At 44.2% G+C, this 19,460-nt stretch overlaps 1 protein-coding gene across 5 annotated transcripts in view; it reads right to left on the bottom strand.

Moving 5' to 3' along the window:
- Nucleotides 1–19,460, bottom strand: part of LOC139560319 (E3 ubiquitin-protein ligase mib1) — an 88,921-nt gene that overhangs the window by 58,080 nt on the left and 11,381 nt on the right. For all 5 annotated transcript variants that reach the window (XM_071376980.1, XM_071376981.1, XM_071376983.1 and 2 more), the window contains 9 exons: nucleotides 10,151–10,255; nucleotides 8,054–8,120; nucleotides 7,353–7,557; nucleotides 6,965–7,151; nucleotides 3,870–4,014; nucleotides 3,510–3,643; nucleotides 2,550–2,657; nucleotides 2,129–2,326; nucleotides 1,474–1,625 (listed from right to left, as the gene is read on the bottom strand). In XM_071376980.1, coding sequence (XP_071233081.1) covers nucleotides 1,474–1,625; nucleotides 2,129–2,326; nucleotides 2,550–2,657; nucleotides 3,510–3,643; nucleotides 3,870–4,014; nucleotides 6,965–7,151; nucleotides 7,353–7,557; nucleotides 8,054–8,120; nucleotides 10,151–10,255 — 1,301 coding nt within the window. The remainder of the gene's footprint in view (nucleotides 1–1,473; nucleotides 1,626–2,128; nucleotides 2,327–2,549; nucleotides 2,658–3,509; nucleotides 3,644–3,869; nucleotides 4,015–6,964; nucleotides 7,152–7,352; nucleotides 7,558–8,053; nucleotides 8,121–10,150; nucleotides 10,256–19,460) is intronic.

The raw sequence follows: 19,460 nt of genomic DNA, 5'->3' as shown, positions 1-19,460 counted from the left end.
CAGGCATAACAGTTGGTCTAATTGACTCTAAAGTCAAAGAAGTGAGTCTTGGTCCTCGTGTTTCTTGGCTACTACATTATTTTGTTCATAAGCTCGGTTGCTTTTCGATGTTGGTTTGAATCTGCTGCTTCAATTGAAAGAAAAGAGTCGCAGTCTACTACTAGTCAGATCCAAAATCACACACAACTCAAGTGGCCCCGTTACCTCGGTAACCACCCGTCTTAAAGGGGCAGCTGAACATTTTCTCATCTGATAAAATGTTGGTTAAAGAACTGAAAATGTTGCTATTACTGGTTTTAGAAACATTACAAAGCATGGTCATGTTTTTTGGGGGTGTCGTTTATGTAATTATGGCAATAACAACAACAAAAAAGTCAATCTTAGGTCCTGGAGGGAATGCAGTGTGCAGAGCAATAATGTACAGTACAATATGAGTCCTCTCAGTCCAGTTGCCTGGACTGAAACACACTCAGAGTTCAGGATTCATATGAAACAGAAAAAAATAAGAAAAGCAGAAACATTTGTCTCCCATCTTTTGATGCCATTAACTAGTTAAATCACCACATTATGACAAATGACTTCAATGCGCCTGACTAAGGCCACAAGGCTTGTACAGTAATAGGCAGGCCGGCACAGCGAGGCACGCCGATTGCAATCCAGATTGTTTTAACTGGCTATCTATCAGTGGCAGGCAGTGCCATAGGAGGACTCAGAGGGGCTCACTGTATTCCAGTGTGCTACTGCTGTCTGTGCCACTCCCAGTGGACTGCACCATACCAGACTATGTCAGGCAGGGCTGAAATAGCAGGTGCGCCAGAGCCCTCTGACCCCAATTCCCTCTGTCCTCGTGCCAATGGAATGTGTGTCAGCTAAGGGGAATGATAATGTCCCCTAGCTAGCCCTGACCAGACACCACGAGCCAGACCTACAGCCAAGCCACAAGGGCAGCGGCTAGTGTGTGTGTGCGCACTCTCCACCAGTCTAGAGAGAACATGTTTATGTCCAAAACCCCAGGATTCTCAAGCTGACCGGTATATTGTAGTCTCTCTTAGCTACCTGCCTTAATGTGTGTCTCATGCATGAGAATAGCCCATAGCTACAGAGTGGAGCAGAAGCAACCAGGTGGAGCTAGAAATAGACATGGCCAAGGACGAGGAGGCTACTGACAGAGGCCGTAGACTTGCCTAGTCTAACAGTCAGAAACAAACACATTTACCTCAAAAAGTCATTTGCGGTTCAGTGTGGTCATAAGCCATTTTCTAGCAGTACCATTCAATTTGTTCATTTGCAATCAATAAAAGTAAAACGTGTTCGAAACACTTCAACTTGGCAAGCCACAAACTCAACTGTATAGACGCCAGGGCCTCCCATTCACTTGGTTTCCTGTGAAGCCAAAGGCAGATTTCCACATGAACTTTTTTCATCGTCAGCCCTGGTTTGGCGGTTAGGGCCAGGTAAGTATCAGGGTCGTACCTGGGGTTCCCTCGGAGGGCAGCGTGGTGCAGGGCGTTGAAACCGTTGTTGTTGGTGATGGTGACATCTGCACCCGCCTCCAGCAGCACAGACAGCATGTCATCCCTCTTCTTACTAATGGCATCATGTAGGGGGGTGTCTCCCTCTGAGTCCTGTAGGGGGCGACATTATACCAACGTCACTTTGACCACCTGCACCACACCCATTATCACTAACAACACCCATATAGTTCACCTAAACCCTTGAGTACAGCGAGATCCACTCAAATATTTGGTTAGAGGTTGGATACATGACAGCGCTCCAAAGCAGGTATCTGCAAACTCTCATCTCCTGAATGTTTGTACATTCACTGAAGCGACAGCCAGACTGACTCACCCCTAAAAATCGGGGACAATTTGCATTGAAATATCCAATGCCCTACAGAGCATTTATCATCTTAGGGTCAAGCATAAAATATCACAGACCAAAAGAAAACAAGAAGTACAATTTATGGGTGAATCAAAATCAATGAAAACGTACCTGCCACCACTACACCAGCATGAGACTCACTTCTGAGTACACGGTTTACAGCTGAAGACTCAAAACACTGTCTACTCACGTATACATGTGGGTGTGTGTGTGTGTGTTCGTGTGTGCGCGTGTTCTGAGCGGTTACCTGGAGGCTGGGGTGGCAGCCAAAGTCCAGCAGGGTCTTGACCACCTGCAGATGGCCCTTGTTGACAGCGATGTGCAGGGGGGTCTGTCTGCGCTTGTTCCTGGCGTTCAGGTCGGCCCCGCCTCTCTGCAGCACCTCGATCACAGAGCCCTCGTCCCCGAAGGACGCGTGGTGCACCGCCCGGTCTCCATCCTTGTCCTGGGAGGAATATTATACAGACTGACACACTGACCCGATGTCTCCACTGTTTACATCACTGTCTAACTATGACTGACCAGGTTAGCTTTTTAGAGTACGACGCGAGACCTGTATAGGTAGATTGGTTTTGGTTTCTCTAAAAGTGGTTTCTCTGTTCATTTTGGTATTGAGGAGAGTTTAAATATATGAGTATTGAGAGGGGACTATAGTTGGATGTACAAACCTCGGCCTCCAGGTCCACGTTGTGTTTCAGCAGCAGCTTGAGGACGTCCACGTGTCCGTTCTGACTGGCCGCCTGCATGGCTGTGTGTCCAGCACACTGCCCGTTCACCTACAAAACACACAATATAACACTGTTTGTGTGTTTTGGTATTTTGAGTTTATCCAGTGCACTGCCTCGTCACTTGCAAACAAAAGACAAATATGCGTGTGTATTTCATTGCCAACTGCGGTACTGCAATACTTGGGGAATAAATATTAATGCAGGCTCCTTTGGGAGTCACAGAACGTGTCTTGTCCTGGCGGGCAGATCGCTTGGCACAGCTCACCGAGCTTTAAGCAATAATTTCACTGAAAGCCACCGGGGCACCTGGCCAGCCCTCACAGCACTGACACACACAGCCGCTGAGACTGCTGCAGAATGCTGCAGAACGCTAAGATGATCTACTCTAAGCAGCTCTCGAAAGGCAATAGGAAATAGGAGAGTGCAGACAGCTCTCCTTAGGGGAAGGTTGTTGGCCTGGTTGATGTAAGGACGCATCACAAAAAGGGACAGGAGTTTTTCCTGACAAGGAAAAACTCTGTATCCCAACTATAGCGTATAACTAGGCCCCAGAGTTGTCCTAGTAAGGTGGAAAATTGTCCCTAGACCATAACATGGTGTATGTTCACCATGTCGAGACGGTGAACGAAGCAAGCACTGCAGTGCACGCCAATGACCTGGATGCTTGCACTGGGCTGGAGCGGAATGTTTTTAAGATGAGGTGTGAAGTAAATGGCTGTGACTGACTGCAGTAAATGGTGCTGTATAGAAGGCACATCAGAATGTTTACCTGTGCCCTGGAGAAATGTCTTTCTTTATAGCATTATTTTGCAATCTCAATTTGCAATGAATAGATCTTAAGGAGAAAAAAAGGGGACAAAATTCAACCCTGAAGCTGTGTTGAATGCAGGGATCACTTACGTCCACGTCAGGTCTCTTGAGGATGTCCTCCACCTTGGCCAGATCGCCATTGGCTGCTGCTTTGACCAGCTCCTCGTTGATGTCACCAGACTCTTGGGTCTCAAACAGCTTCTTCAGCAGCTGAGACAGACGCTCTACACACACACACACACAGATGGAGAAAAAAACGTTCTAAGTTCATCCTCTAGATCCAAGGAGTGAAGAATGTGTGCGGTGTGTACGAGTGGTCAGTGTACGTGCATGCCCACTTATAAACGGGCTAGAAGCAGATATGGAAAAAAGATTTGTTTATGGTCTGTGTATCTGTGTGCACGCACATCCACTATGTGTCTGTTCTGACTGTGTGTGTGTCCTGCCTACCCCCGGATGCATTGGTGACAGCGGAGCCAGCGGGGGCCACTTTGGTGACGGCAGCAGGGTTGTAGGTCCATGACGTTCCGCACACCTCCACCTTCAGGTCGCTGTCTGAGTAGATCTGCTGCACGCGGCCCACCTTGCCCAGGGTCTGACGGAAACAATACATTATTACATTGCTACAGCGTTTCATTACAATCACAAAAGAGCATAAACACATCGTATTGTTAGAGATACATTGTTAGTTTGTCTTTGAAGACAAACCAGTGCTGCGATGAAGGAGCTTTCTCATAAATAAGTACTGAAGAGTATTGAAGTGAATTCTGAAACTCCTTTGAGCATTCTGGTGTCTAACACAGGGAGGGTAAATCTAAGACATAACAAAGATATAGAAAACAAAAGCAAAATCCCCCCCAAAAAAATGTCACAACAAAAAAAGAGATGCCGTGTGTCTGTGCATCGAATTTCTACAAAACCCTTCTTTCCTCTTTCAGGAAGAAAGACTTGGCCCTTCCTTTCCAAAAACATGACAGGAAAGAATAATCACAGATGACTAAAAGCACTGTTCTGATTATTCATTCAAAGGGAAGGGCAGTTGAACGGCTGAGCGAACGCCAGACTTATTCCTCATCTATATAGCCAATTACCTGGGACCTTGTTGATGTCCGTCAAGGGACACACACACCAGAAAATAGTTCCACTGAAACGCCGTACAAGTTGAGTAATGAAAGGCATTTGCTGGCTGTCTCGTCGGTTCGTTCCAATATCCACAGTCTTCAGCATACTAGATAAACGCAGTGTGTCGGGCATGCATTCTTTCTACATAGTATGCTAATGTCAATATTAAAACAGACAAACACTACGTTGCAATATGCACTCGGTGGCCAGTTTATTAAGTACACCAACCCGTTCCCGAAAATGGTTCGCGCCCACAGATGGTGAGTCCCGTGGCCGTGGCATGCTATATATAGCAGGCAGACGGCCATCGAGGCATTTAGTTACAGTTCAATTGAAAGTTAGGATGTGCAAAACGAGTGACGTAGCAACTTTGAGCATGGTATGATCGGCGGTGCCAGGTGCGCCGGTTCCAGTATCTCAGAAACGGCCGGCCTCCTGGTCTTTTCAGACAGTGTCTACGGTTTACCGAGAATGGTGCGACAGACAAAAAAACAGCCAGTCAGCAGCAGTCCTGTGGGCCAAAATATCTCGTTGATGAGAGGTCGAAGGAGAATGGCAAGAGTCATGCAAGCTAATAGGCGACCCACAAAGAGTCAAATAACGGCGCAATACAACAGTGGTGTGGAGAACGTCATCTCGGAACTCGTCAGTCGTGGTCACGGATGGGCTATTGCAGCTGACGACCACACTGGCTAAAAACAAGAAGCGATCACCAACACCTGACAATTGAGTAGAAAAACAACTTGTTCTTTTAGGTTCTGGGCATTTGTTTTTCAGTCCAACAAAAAAACTTAACAAAGTACCTATGCAAACTAATTCCAGAAACTAATTCCAGTGTCAGCCTGCCAGTTTAAAATATTTGCCAGTGTGTACACGTGTAGGCTACCTGCCCCTCCCTTTCCAAAGTATAGGCTACTGTAGCCCACTGACGTTATGCGTGATTCAGAAATTATGGAGACAGATTTTTTTTATTCGAGAAGAACGGATTCACTTTTTCAATGACAGTTGAGGATACTATAGATATCACGTTTCACATGGGATTTGTGAAATGTTTATATTTTAATTATGGTGCCGCTCCGCACACACAAGCTTGTTAGCAAATGCTGGTCCAACGTTAAGCCAACTCTCGGAAGTTCAAAGACATTCAAAGTTCCTCCATAGAAGCCGCTTCTCCGTTGGTGTAATTCTGTGGGCCTAATTCAGATAATGTAAATCACATAAGATGCACTGCGCTTCAAGCCAAGCCTCCTCTCCTCCACCCTCTCTTGCTCTCTCCCCACACGCAACATTTCAGTCGCCCTACACTTGTCTGTTCAATGCATGTGAACAACTATTGCACTTGATTGGTGAAGTCATTTAATGTTGAAAAAAATAAAAAATAAAAAATACGATTTCAGATGTATCAAAAGGAACAATATCAACCAGTACTTTTTGGGTTTTGAACCGGTTCAGAACTTTATTTTGCTGGTCGGAAAATTGGAACGGAACAAAAGAATAGTTATATTCGGAACAACACGATTGCGTGCGCAACTATGGGGCAAAACAAACGGGGTTGGCTTAGATTGTTGACAACTTGTAAACTATATTTTGTCTCCAATGTTTACTGAAAACATAAAGTTGCACAATGAGCGCTTGTCTCTCAAATACATCGTTACAGTGGTTGGTTGGTTAGCTAGCAAGCAAATGTTTGCCATATTAGCATTGGAGTGACAGACAAAACAAGACATGGTAATCAAGAACAAGATCCAACGAGCTACTTACGATTCCCCACATAGTCGTTTCTTGTCATTGTTGCTAGCTCTCTGCCCATCCAGAACCATAACACACAGCCTTCTGCCCCTTTGAAGAGCGTGCATCGTTTTTGTGACGGCTAACCCGTCTATAGGGGGCTGTAGCAGGCAGGCAGAGAGCAGCACTATCAGTGGGTAGTGATCAAAGTAAGTACCTATCACTGGGTTTTAAAGCTCGTTAGCTGCCGAGGGTGTTGGTTTTAGTGGAGTGTTGGACGATTGTAGTGTGATGTAACATACAGTTTGATGAGATGAAGCAATGACTATCCACGATTATGCCAGTTTACAGACTTTTAGGCTAAAATCACAATAGCCTAGTTCCTGCCATAGTCATCACATAACGTTACACCCCAGCGATACTGTCATTGTTACGTGGGAGGTGAGAAGAAAGAAAAATGCCTTTATGCTGACGAAGGAAACACTTCCTTTTGACCACTGATGCTGCGAGTTCTGGTTTTTATTGCTTATACAAAATCCTAGTCAGAAAACACAAGATGTCAGTTTAAGGGTTTTACAGGTGTTTGTCTGTTACAGGCACCATGGCATAGGCCCTCCAGTTGTGAGGTTTAAGGGTGTGTGTGTGTGTGTGTGTGTGTGTGTGTGTGTGTGTGTGTGTGTGTGTGTGTGTCTTACAGGCAGCATTGCCTCGGCCCACTCCCCGTGTCCTCTCTGCAGCAGTTTAATGCGGTCGATGTCGTAGCAGATCTGGACCAGGTCTCCCACCAGGAACTGGGAGCTGCCGCCCTCTGCCCCCGCCGCAACACCTTCCCCACTACGCACCACGTTGGCTTTGGTCAGCACCGCAGGGTTGAACGTCCACCTGTAACACACGTTGGTAACGCTCTATTTCAGATGTGACATGGAAATTAGTGTCGTAAATATTTTTCATTAGGCCAAATACGTTTCAAGTCCATGTCATACTCTTGTTATGACACAGAGGATGCTTCTTGTGTTATGACTGGATTGACCTGACACCCCTATACTTGTGCACTGGTCTGAATCATGAACTGGTAGAGCTCACCTGTTCCCGCTGGGGTACTGCACCACAATGTCGTGGTCCTCGTCAATTCCACACACGGTACCGGTGGTGGTGAGGGTCTCGAACATGCCGTCTGTCCAGCCTCCGTGGCCGTGCTGCAGGGACTGGACTATCTCCAGGTCCAGGTCGATGTTGACCAGGTCTCCAATCTGCAGACCACCTGGGTTCCTGTTGCCATTCTGTTCGCCTGTGGAGAGAGTGCAAGGGGAATAGATACTGGTTACACAGTAAGGGGGGGGGGGTACATTCCTTACGCTATGTAACCTTTATTTATTTAGGCTAGTCTCATTAAGATAAAATAAGGTGGACAAATCAGATCCTGGAGAGCCTTGTGTGATTATTTCATTTGGTTCCTGCAGTGCTGCATCGGGTGCCTAACATAACCCAGGTATCCCTGGACAGAAAAATCTGAGAGAAGAGAATAATTTTCCCTGCCAAGGAGCTGGGATTGTGGGAATGCTGTGCCAGTGTGACCTGTGACTGCACCCAGGCTGTCTCCATGCAGCCTGGTCCTGTCTGTATCTGTGTGGTGCTGCCACCTAGTGGACGCTACCAGTAACTACAGCCTGGCATGGATGTGCTCCTGATGCCCTTGGACTCCACTGCAGAACAATGTGCTGGGGAGAAATTGGTGCAATATTGACGGTAGGTGTAGTGCAACGGATTACTAATACAGTACTCACCTAGAACAGGGCAGTGGTCTCTGTAGAAAGAGCCTCCTTTGGCATCCTGGACACATTTCAAATCCGACTGAAAAGGAGACGGGGGAACAAAGTGTCAGCTAATTATCGACTTGATTCAATCTATTAGAACTGCAGCAGAAAAATGCGACAAGAGTAAAATCACACTGCCTTAATACTGCAGCGACATTCTGTTAAAGGTACTGCAGGGTAGCGTGGCAACAACACCATTACCCTCAGGGCTCTGAAGGATATGGAAACATTACATTACAAAGCTCTGGCTCGGCAGGGCAAAGAAGCCACTGCATCATGTCATTTGTGATGACTCAAATGTGGATGTGCATCTACTGTGACATAGTTAGAGGGCAGCCGTGCTGATTACAAGGCAGTGCAGACATCTATCCAGAGATGAAGGAACACAGCAGGGTTCACTAACAGTTCTATCCCAAATAGCACCCTAGTCCCTATACAGTGCACCACTTTTGGTCTAAGTCAGTGCACTATAAGGGAATAGGGTGCCATTTGGGATGCTAGCCATGTTCATAGATGTGTGATATCAACCAACATGACTCTTTTTGATGACCTTTTGCACAAAACAAATGTGTAAAAAGATAAGGGTAAGGAAAGCACGTTGAGGAAATGCAGTCTTTGGTCAATGTGTGAAGCCAAGAGACCAGACTGTGGCTTTTTGATGCTATTTGAACGAAACTACTTTGTCACTAAAAGTGAAAATACATTGATTGTGCGCACCAAAATGCAGTTTCTTTGACCTTGTCAACAGTGCTCTTTTTCAGTCTTACTACCAATAACGTCAAAGCGTGTTACAAAAAGTGTTAAAGTAACAGATCATTTAAACACAAACAGCAAGGTTGACCAATGACCAGGACATCAAATCATATCTATTTTTTGGGGGGGTGCAGCATATATAATCCGTGCTTTAGTGCAGCCTTTCTTAAATTCTGGGTCGAGACCCAGTCAGAGTAAAAAAAAAATCATGTTTTTCTTATTTTTTAGGACCTCAGTCTGTTTCAGCTTACTGTTGAGACCTAGAATAGTAGAATACACAAGGTGCAAGTTTGAAATGTTGAAAATGTTTTATTGTTTTAAATTTTTTATTTTGTTATGTCAGTCACTGAGAGTCACTCAATTAGCCGGGCTTGCAGGGCACGTGCCCAGGCGCCCTAACCTCCAGGGGGCTCACATTGATTTTATTATTTAGGATAGGATAAAGTAATCCTTCTAACCCCCCCCCCCTGGAGTGGTTGTTCCACTGGATATCATAAGGTGAATGCACCAATTTGTAAGTCGCTCTGGATAAGAGCGTCTGCTAAATGACTTAAATGTAAATGTAGTCTCACTCAGATAACATAAGTCATGGCAAAATGTGTAGAATTGCAGAAAACTTGCTTCAAATCAGCAACATGTTCTCTATGCTCCATCACATAATGGTAGACTTGCAGGGGGGAAAAAATTGCTGGGGGAGAAAACGTACATTTCGCTCCGCCGTCAAGGGGATTGGGAGGGCACTAAAATGTTCTGCCTGCAAGGTGGGGGGGGCTCCCAACCAAATCTCGTTTAGGGTACCTAAAAGGGGGCATGTTTTCATGAGCTTCAATCTCGGGAAAACATACAATTTATCATTTGGGTCCCAGAATGAAAAAGCTTAAGAACCCTTGCTTTATTCAATCAGATGCCGTATACCCTAACCCCTCAAACCTACCAGAACTATCAGAATAACAAAAGACAAATCTGTTACGCAACCCAGCGCTCTGATTGGCCGTGTTCATAAAAAGCAGGAGTGTTCCGCACCAATCAGCACGCCGCCTGTCATTTGTGGCTCGTGTGGGACCCCTCCTTTTCTCTCCACTCACTGAAGCTGACCTCCATGTTTGCTCTCTTCCTCATAAAGAAAGAAGGGAACAGATTGCCTTTCTCATGTAGATCCCCTCCCTCCTTCCAGCTGCCTGCCACAATGGGGCCCTGGCTGGCTCTCCACCACAAAGGCTTGGCAGCACAAGAAAGACACCAGGCTCTGTGGTCAAACACAAAGACCAACTGACAGCTGATCTTTTGTGAGTGAGTGTGTGGTGCTTTACTCACCATCCCCTCGAAGCCCACTCTGTAGAGGTTCTTGGCCCCGTTGTCCCAAAGTACGTAGGCTGCACTGTGGGGGCTGGCTGCACTCCAGTCCTGGATCTCTGTCACCTGGGGAGGAAGAATGAGAGAGGGAAATCTGAAAAGAGTAAGGAACTAGCAAAGACATTCCCATCTAAGAATCATGCTAAAGGCATGCCTTGGGGTTTTCATACACTCTGTTGGATATGTCAAATGTATTCTGTGCATTTGGGCAAATATATATATTTATGTGCCATTATTTGTTTATCATAATATATCATTTAACATGGAACCTCAAACAGAAAAAGCCTAAAGAGTAGAAAGGATGGAGTAGGTATACACAGTGCATTCGGGAAGTATTCAGACCACTTGACTTTTTCCTCCTTTTTCTACGTTACAGCGTTATTCTAAAATGGATTAAATTGACTTTTTCCTCATCCACCAACACTCAATACCCCACAATGAATGAGTGAAAACAGTTTATTAGAAATTTTGGAAAACATAGTAAAAAAAACAAACTGAAATACGAAATTGACATAACATGCTGACCAGACCGGACACGTCGGGTGCGCAAGCGTCGCAAAATAAATTTAGAAATACATGTTATTCAATTATTACACCCACTGCTCACGAGCGTCTGCGTTGCCACGGGCTAAAATAGAAGTAATTCCTATTTCTGACGCAGATCGCGCTGCAAGTCCTGCCTCTCCCATCTCCTCATTGGTTTATAGAAGCAGGTACCCACGTGCCATCTCCTCATTGGTTATACCCACGTGGGTGATTGAAAGACTAAATGTTTTGCCGGTTGTCGTGGTAATACTATGAAAGTGTAGATGCCAATCACCATATAAGTTCAAGGATGAAAAAGCCGGGAAGGAGGAGAGGACTAGAAACGATTCAGTTGGCCGTTTTATGTGTGGATTAATTGTCGGAGTAGAGGACCTTGTGCATTTCAGGTAAAATAACAACTCAATGTTTATATCCCAGGACAAGTTAGCCAATAACAGCAAGCTAGCTAAATAGGACAAATTAGCTAGCAAGTGCAAGGTAACAAGCTAAATTGCCATACATGTTTAATGCTTTTCGACCTGTCCCCAAATTAATGTCATTGGTTCAGAGTTTGTTTTGATATTTTAACCTGCCTGTCGTGATCGCGTTTGGTGTAGGGAGACCAAATACATTTTTGCACGATGGCGCACGTGCGCAGCCGGTTTGGGTTCCACGTAAGTGTTCAGAACTTTTGCTATGAGACTTGAAATTGAGCTCAGGTGCATCCTGTTTCCATTGATCATCCTTGAGACTTTTCTACAACTTGATTGGAGTCCAGCTGTGGTAAATTCAATTGATTGGACATGATTTGGAAAGGCACAGACCTGTCTATATAAGGTCCCAGAGTTGACAGTGCATGTCAGAGTAAAAACCGAGCCATGAGGTTGAAGGAATTGTCCGTAGTGCTCCGAGACAGGATTGTGTCAAGGCACAGATCTGGGGAATGGTACCAAAAAATTTCTGCAGCATTGAAGGTCCCCAAGAACACAGTGGCCTCCATCATTCTTAAATGGAAGAAGTTTGGAACCACCAAGACTCTTCCTAGAGCTGGCCGCCAGACCATTCTGAGCAATCGGGGGAGAAGGGCCTTGGTCAGGGAAGTGACCAAGTACCTCTGACAGAGCTCCAGAGTTCCTCTGTGGAGATGGGAGAACATTCCGGAAGGACTACCATCTTTGAAGCACTACACCAATCAGGCCTTTATGATAGAGTGGCAAGACGGAAGCCACTCCTCAGTAAAAGGCACATGACAGACCGCTTGGAATTTTCCAAAAGGCACCTAAAGACTCTCAGACCATGAGAAACAAGATTCTCTGGTCTGATGAAACCAAGATATAACTCTTTGGCCTGAATGTCAAGCATCACATCTGAAGGAAACCTGGCACCATCCCTAAGGTGAAGCATGGTGGTGGCAGCATTATACTGTGGGGATGTTTTTCAGCGACAGGCACTGGGAGACTAGTCAGGTTTGGGAGAAAGATGAACTGAGCAAGGTACAGAGTTCCTTATTGAAAACCTGCTCCAGAGCGATCAGGACCTCAGACCAGCCAGAGCCCAGACTTGAACCCAATCGAACATCTCTCAGACCTGCCAACGCTGTCCAACCTTTTAGAGTGCCAGACACGCGCGGCAAATATGAGATTCAACTCGGGCGCGTTGAACGCGCCAAATCGGGATTCTCTTTCTCCCCGCACACCCGTGCACGCGCTGTTTGATTTCAGATTTTCTAAATTTATAAAATCTCAAATCGAGTGCAAAGGCATTTTTTAAGCATTGCCTCTATAGCTAAAACCGGACACTCATTAAATCTTCATCGCGCAGTCTTCTAAACTCCAGACTCCATTTAATGCCAAGATGTTTATATTTATTTTTGATTATACTTTGGTAATGCTTTTTGTAACGAGGATCATAATTACACTTAGTCTATCAGGTTGCGTGATCCTCGTAAAGTTACATGGAAAATACAACTACTGGGACAACTAATGGGAATGTATATTACACTCGCACAAATGCAACCAGTTATTTTTCGTATTTGCATTTCAATTCTTTCACTAGCAAATGCGAGTAAACTGCTGGCACTTTAGAGCCCACTGAAAGTCAATCTTATGTTTGCTAACGTTAGCTTGAAACAATTAGTGTTTACCTTTCCACAAAACAGAGTGTAAAAGGGATGTTTACACGTACAGCTGACAGTCGGCAAACTCAGCATCACAACAAACAGGAGGGGCAGACACGGGGTAGCTACGTCCAATAATAATGCATTAATCTCCATGTCCGTTGACACAAACTCCGTACATGTCTGTGTGTTGCAGCTCGAGAATCGGGATGTTAGATTTACTCAGTGGATTAATTGTTAATTAAAAAGGTTTTAAAAAGTTTATTAAAATTTTTTTTTTTTTTAAATCAGGCCCTATTAATTTCTGCATACTTTTAACTCAGATCTCGTACATGGACAGAGAATTGCGCAGTTGGCAGGTCTGATCTCTGGAGATACCTGTAAATAGCTGTGCCGCGACGCTTCCCGATCCAACCTGACAGAGCTTGAGAGGATCTGCAGAGAAGAATGGGAGAAACTCCCAAATACAGGTGTGCCAAGCTGGTAGCATCATATCAAAGAAGACTCGAGGTTGTAATCGTTGCAAAAGGTGCTTCAACAAAGTACCGATTTCTGCTCTCGTAAAAGCCTGGTTTTTCTGCACGTTAACACTAGAAGTTTATAATCTAAAATCAATCAATTGAAAGTGTGGGTTCACAGCTCCAATCCAGACATGTTGGTCATTACTGAGACGTGGTTAAGAAAGAGTGTTTTGAACACTCATGTTAAACTTTCTAGATATAACCTTTTCGGCAAGATAGATCTTCCAAAGGTGGTGAAGTGGCAATCTTTACCAATGAACACCTTCAGTGCTCGGTTGTCTCCACCAAGTCTGTCCCCAAACAATTTGATTTGCTGGTTTTAAGAATTAAACTTTCAAATAGCTCTTTGTTGACTGTTGCTGGGTGTTATTGTCCTCCATCAGCACCGGCCTGTACCCTACCTGCCCTAAGCTCTCTCCTGGCCCCTTACACTAAGTCTGAATTTGTCCAGCTAGGTGACCTAAACTGGGACATGCTTAAACAACCTGACCAAGTCCTAAAGCAATGGGACTCCCTGAATCTCTCTCAGATTATTACCAATCCCACAAGAAGACTCCAAACACCCAGAAAAGGCCTCTCTCCTCGATGTTAAGTCTGGGGATTTCGGTAATTACCTTAGTGATCACTATTTTACAGCCTGGGTTCATAATGGCTGCTCAGTGAAACGAGCTGTCCTGATGCATTAGACGCGTGCTAAAAAAACATTAATGAGCAAGCCTTCCTTCATGACCTGGTCTCTGTAAATTGGTGTACAATCAGCTTGATCACCTCTTTCGAAGACGCATGGACCTTCTTTTTTATATTTTCAGTGGTATTGTTAACTTCTTATGGCTGGGGGCGCTATTTTCACGATTCTATACTTAGTTTGACATGTTTCTACGAACTGTAATATGACTTTGTCTGAACTTTCACCTGGACCTGCCAGCGCGTCGTCAGTTTTATCGACTTTATCGAACAAATCAAACATTTATTGTGGAACTGGGATTCCTGGGAGTGCATTCTGATGAAGATCATCAAAGGTAAGTGAATATTTATAATGCTATTTCTGACTTTTATGACTCCACAACATGGCAGATCTCTTTGGCTTGTTTGGGCTCTGAGCACTGTACTCAGATTAATGCATGGTGTGCTTTTTCGGTAAAGCTTTTTTGAAATCTGACACAGCGGTTGCATTAAGGAGACGTTTATCTAAAGGTCCATGCATAACACATGTATTTTCATCAACATTTATAATGAGTATTTCTGTAAATTGATGTGGCTCTCTGCAAAATCACTGGATGTTTTGGAAGCAAAACATTACTGAACGTAACGCGCCAATGTAAACTGAGATTTTTGGATATAAATATGAACGTTATCGAACAAAACATACATGTATTGTGTAACATGAAGTCCTATGAGTGTCATCTGATGAAGATCATCAAAGGTTAGTGATTAATTTTCTCTATTTATGCTTTTTGTGACTCCTCTCTTTGGCTGGAAAAATGGCTGTGTTTTTCTGTGGCTATGTACTGACCTAACATAATAATTTGGTGTGCTTTCGTCGTAAAGCCTTTATGAAATCTGACACATTGGCTGGATTCACAACAAGTGTAGCTTTAATTTGGTGTATTGCATGTGTGATTTCATGAAAGTTAAATTTTTATAGTAATCTTATTTGAATTTGGCACTCTGCATTTTCACTGGATATTGGCCATGCGGGACGCTACCGTCCCATATATCCCAGAGAGGTTAAAGGCACAGTCAACTTAGTGTATGTAAACTTCTGACCCACTGGAATTGTGAAACAATGAATTATAAGTGAAATACATTTGTCTGAACAATTGTTGGAAAAATGACAAAGTAGATCTCCTAACCGACTTGCAAATCTATAGTTTGTTAAGGAATGTGTGGAGTGGATGAAAAACACATTTTAAATGACTCCAACCGAAGTGTATGTAAACTGCCGACTTACACCGTATATACTTAAAGATGAATTATTTTCTTATTCAGGCCCAAGTTATATTTCTCCTTTTGTGGGGTAAATAATATTCATTCTAAACTAACAGTATAGCTGCTGCTAGGCTGGGGGACATGTAATAGCAGTTAGATGTGTGGAGGCTGGAGTTGCCTGAGCATATTGCTTATATCATCGTAAAACAAATTATACCATTAAATAACACAGCAAAATTAACCCTTTAAAATTGACTGTGGGGAATCTTATATTGAATACAACTGGGGTGTAGACCGGAGCAGGGTCCAGCGACAGAGCAAATCAGTTGGACGGGCATTTGATTTCCAAAGGGGAGCAAGTTCTCTTGCCAATGGACCTTCTATTTTTTTGTGTGTTTTTAAGATTTGTAGCCTAATTTAACTGTAAAATTAGGCTACATGTACTACATTTTAATAGGGTGTTACAGATCAAAATTAAACTTTGGTTCTGGTGTTATACTTTCTATTCCATGTTACAGAGCAGCTTCTCAGGAACACAGAAGACTATTTCAAGAGGATAGGACTTAACATTACTGAGATATCTTAAGTAATTGGAGAGAGAAAATAAAAAGTTACTTTGTCAAAAAAGGCACCAACCCCTGTCTAGATTCATTTCATTTTGGTCATATTGTTATGACATTTTCAGGGCTGATGTAGAACACAGAGACGATTCAAATAATTTTGTATTTTATGAAAATATGCAATAGTATGCAAATTAGTCTGTATGGAATACATAATTATAGGAACTTAAGCCCAATAATTTAAGGTATGGTGGTACTATTAACAAATCATAAAGCTTTATGCAAAACAGAGTTTGTAACAATTTGAAACTTTATGAAATTCGAAAATTACTTTTTATACGATGTTATGCAAATGAGATACATACTAATATGCTAATTAGTCTGTACGGAATTAACAATACAGCATGTTAAACCCGTTCATTTAATGTCAGGTAGTCACGTCGTTGACATATATTGATGTTTTATGCCGTGTGCGTGCACACAAACAGCTGTTGGATTCAGCAGCCCAACTTACTAGGCCTACAGCCAAATAGTACGCCCATCCCCGCATTCACGCACAGAGCCTGACACACAGAGCCTGACACACAGAGCCTGACACACAGAGCCTGACACACAGAGCCTGACACACAGACACACACTTTTCACCAAGTATGTACTGTCACAAAGGCTAATAACATCGCTTACTTTTAAGGTAGGCCTACACCTGAGATGGGTTACATTGTAATGTTATTTTTGGTGGTGATGAGTTAACTGCATTGTTTCAAGTAAATAATTAGCCTAGGCTCAGTAGAGTCAGTGGGCTGCCTGCTAGCCAGCAGCACAGCAAGATAGATGGAACACATTTTCGAATTCACTGGTATTTAGCTACGGTTTTAATCGATTGTAGTGCTGCAGCCACATAATACTGGTAGTTTCCATTTGAAAGAATAAAACGATCAATTAAAACATTTGTTGCTGGTACAAAACAGCCAATGCTGCACAGCGCTGCCTCGCAACAATTGCCTCAGCGAACGGCGTCCAGCACTCCCACACAGCTAGCAAGCTAACACTAGTCATGGAAATCGGGGTGGCGGATGTGAATTTGGACCCGTCCCTGACAACCCATACATCAAAACGTAGCTACGAAGCTCTGCTTTGCAACCTGCTACATTTATTGTGTCTCTGATGAAAAAAATACAACATTTCACCTTATACTTCAGTCCAAGGATGTCCAACGACCGTGAAAGAACCTCAAGACTTTCCAATACTTCTAAGTGTAGCAGTTTAGCTTCCGTCCCTCTCCTCTACCTGGGCTCGAACCAGGGACCCTCTGCACACAACAACTGACACCCACGAAGCATCGTTACCCATCGCGCCACAAAATCCGCGGCCCTTGCAGAGCAAGGGGAATAACTACTTCAAGGTCTCAGAGCTAGTGACGTCACCAATGAATCACTATTGGCGCGCACCACCGCTAACTAGCTAGCCATTTCACATCGGTTACATAAGCATAACAATGTCACAACGATCTTACTCTGGTCGGTTGAGGAATGAATACCTTCCACCAAAAGCAAATATGAACACACTGATTTCGCAGGTTTCACAAGAAGGGCTTCCCCACAGAGTAGAACGTTCTTAGCACGGCACTTGCTTTACATTTCAGGTTCATATCTCGTAAATGTCATAATTTACACTTTTGAGATTTTTAGACATGGGTAACAACTGACATATTCATGTTGTTTTCAGAGGATTTATTATACTTTGATGACCACAATATTGACATTTAGTAAAAATTGATTTTTATAAAATTGTTTGTTGCATCACCCAAAACCCTACTCTTAACATGGCATGAACACAACCAGTCATTTTTTCATCATTGTCAAACAAATCACTTCAAAGGTATGTTACTGTAGCACGTTATTCCTAAAAAAAAACAGTATCCAAACAATGCAATGTGCACCCGCTAACTTTCCTTCACTTAGCAAGTGGTGAAGCTATCTCACCAGAGCAGGGCCTAAAATGAACACCCGCCACCTGCAGGTAGATTTTGGCATTGGTGGGTAAAATGTCTATTTCACCAGCCACGTTGGCGGGTGGTCAGGGCTCCACGGTGCGAGCATTTCACTCGCATTTGTGAGTAAAAAGTCAAGTATGATCACATTTATAGTAAAATAAATGCTGCAGTAGCTTTTTTCAGAGTATTTCCGCAGTATTGTTTCATAGATGGTAAATCAAATCCCACAAAGTCAAAGAACTACGAATCGTATATAGCCTATTCCACCTAGTGCTGCAACACTGCCTGGCTGGGGGCTGTGCGCATGTGAAGAGCTGAGTGACAGATTCATTTTAAGAAGCGCTGCGTATAGGCATAAAAGTTGGTCTAATTTACTTGAAACGAAAGTCTACTGAAGTGAGACTGTCATTGTGTATCTTGGCTATTTATATCGTTTGTTCACAAACCAGGTTGTTTTTCTATGTTTCAATTTCAACTGCTAGTGAAGCAAACTATTACAGACTACAAAGGGAAGCACAGCCGCGAGCTGCGCAGTGACACGAGCCTACCAGACGAGCTAAATCACTTCTATGCTCGCTTCGAGGCAAGCAACACTGAGGCATGCATGAGAGCATCAACTGTTCCGGACGACTGTGTGATCACGCTCTCCGTAGCCGAAGTGAGTAAGACCTTTAAACAGGTCAACATACACAAGGCTGCGTGGCCAGGCGGATTACCAGGACGTGTGCTCTGGGCATGTGCTGACCAACTGACAGGTGTCTTCACTGACGTTTTCAACATGTCCCTGATTGAGTCTGTAATACCAACATGTTTCAAGCAGACCACCATAGTCCCTGTGCCCAAGAACACAAAGGCAACCTGCCAAAATGACTACAGACCTGTAGCACTCACGTCCGTAGCCATGAAGTGCTTTGAAAGGCTTGTAATGGCTCACATCAACACCATTATCCCAGAAACCCTAGATCCACTCCAATTTGCATACCGCCCAAACAGATCCACAGATGATGCAATCTCTATTGCACTTCACACCACCCTTTCCCACCTGGACAAAAGGAATACCTATGTGGGAATGCTATTCATTGACTACAACTCAGCGTTCAACACCATAGTACCCTCAAAGCTCATCACTAAGCTAAGGATCCTGGGACTAAACACCTCCCTCTGCAACTGGATCCTGGACTTCCTGACGGGCCGCCCCCAGGTGGTGAGGGTAGGTAGCAACACATCTGCCACGCTGATCCTCAACACTGGAGCCCCCCCAAGGGTGCGTGCTCAGTCCCCTCCTGTACTCCCTGTTCACCTACGACTGCATGGCCAGGCACGACTCCAACACCATCATTAAGTTTGCAGACGACACAACAGTGGTAGGCCTGATCACCGACAACGACGAGACAGCCTATATGGAGGTGGTCAGAGACCTGGCCGGGTGATGCCAGAATAACAACCTATCCCTCAATGTAACCAACACTAAGGAGATGATTGTGGACTACAGGAAAAGGAGGACCGAGTATGCCCCCATTCTCATCAACGGGGTTGTAGTGGAGCAGGTTGAGAGCTTCAAGTTCCTCGGTGTCCACATCACCAACAAACTAGAATGGTCCAAACACACCAACACAGTCGTAAAGAG

This window comes from Salvelinus alpinus, chromosome 30 (assembly GCF_045679555.1).
Source record: "Salvelinus alpinus chromosome 30, SLU_Salpinus.1, whole genome shotgun sequence".
Lineage (NCBI taxonomy): Eukaryota > Metazoa > Chordata > Actinopteri > Salmoniformes > Salmonidae > Salvelinus > Salvelinus alpinus.
The sequence above is the reverse complement of the archived record's forward strand: the minus strand, read 5'-3'. Positions and strand labels throughout refer to the sequence as shown.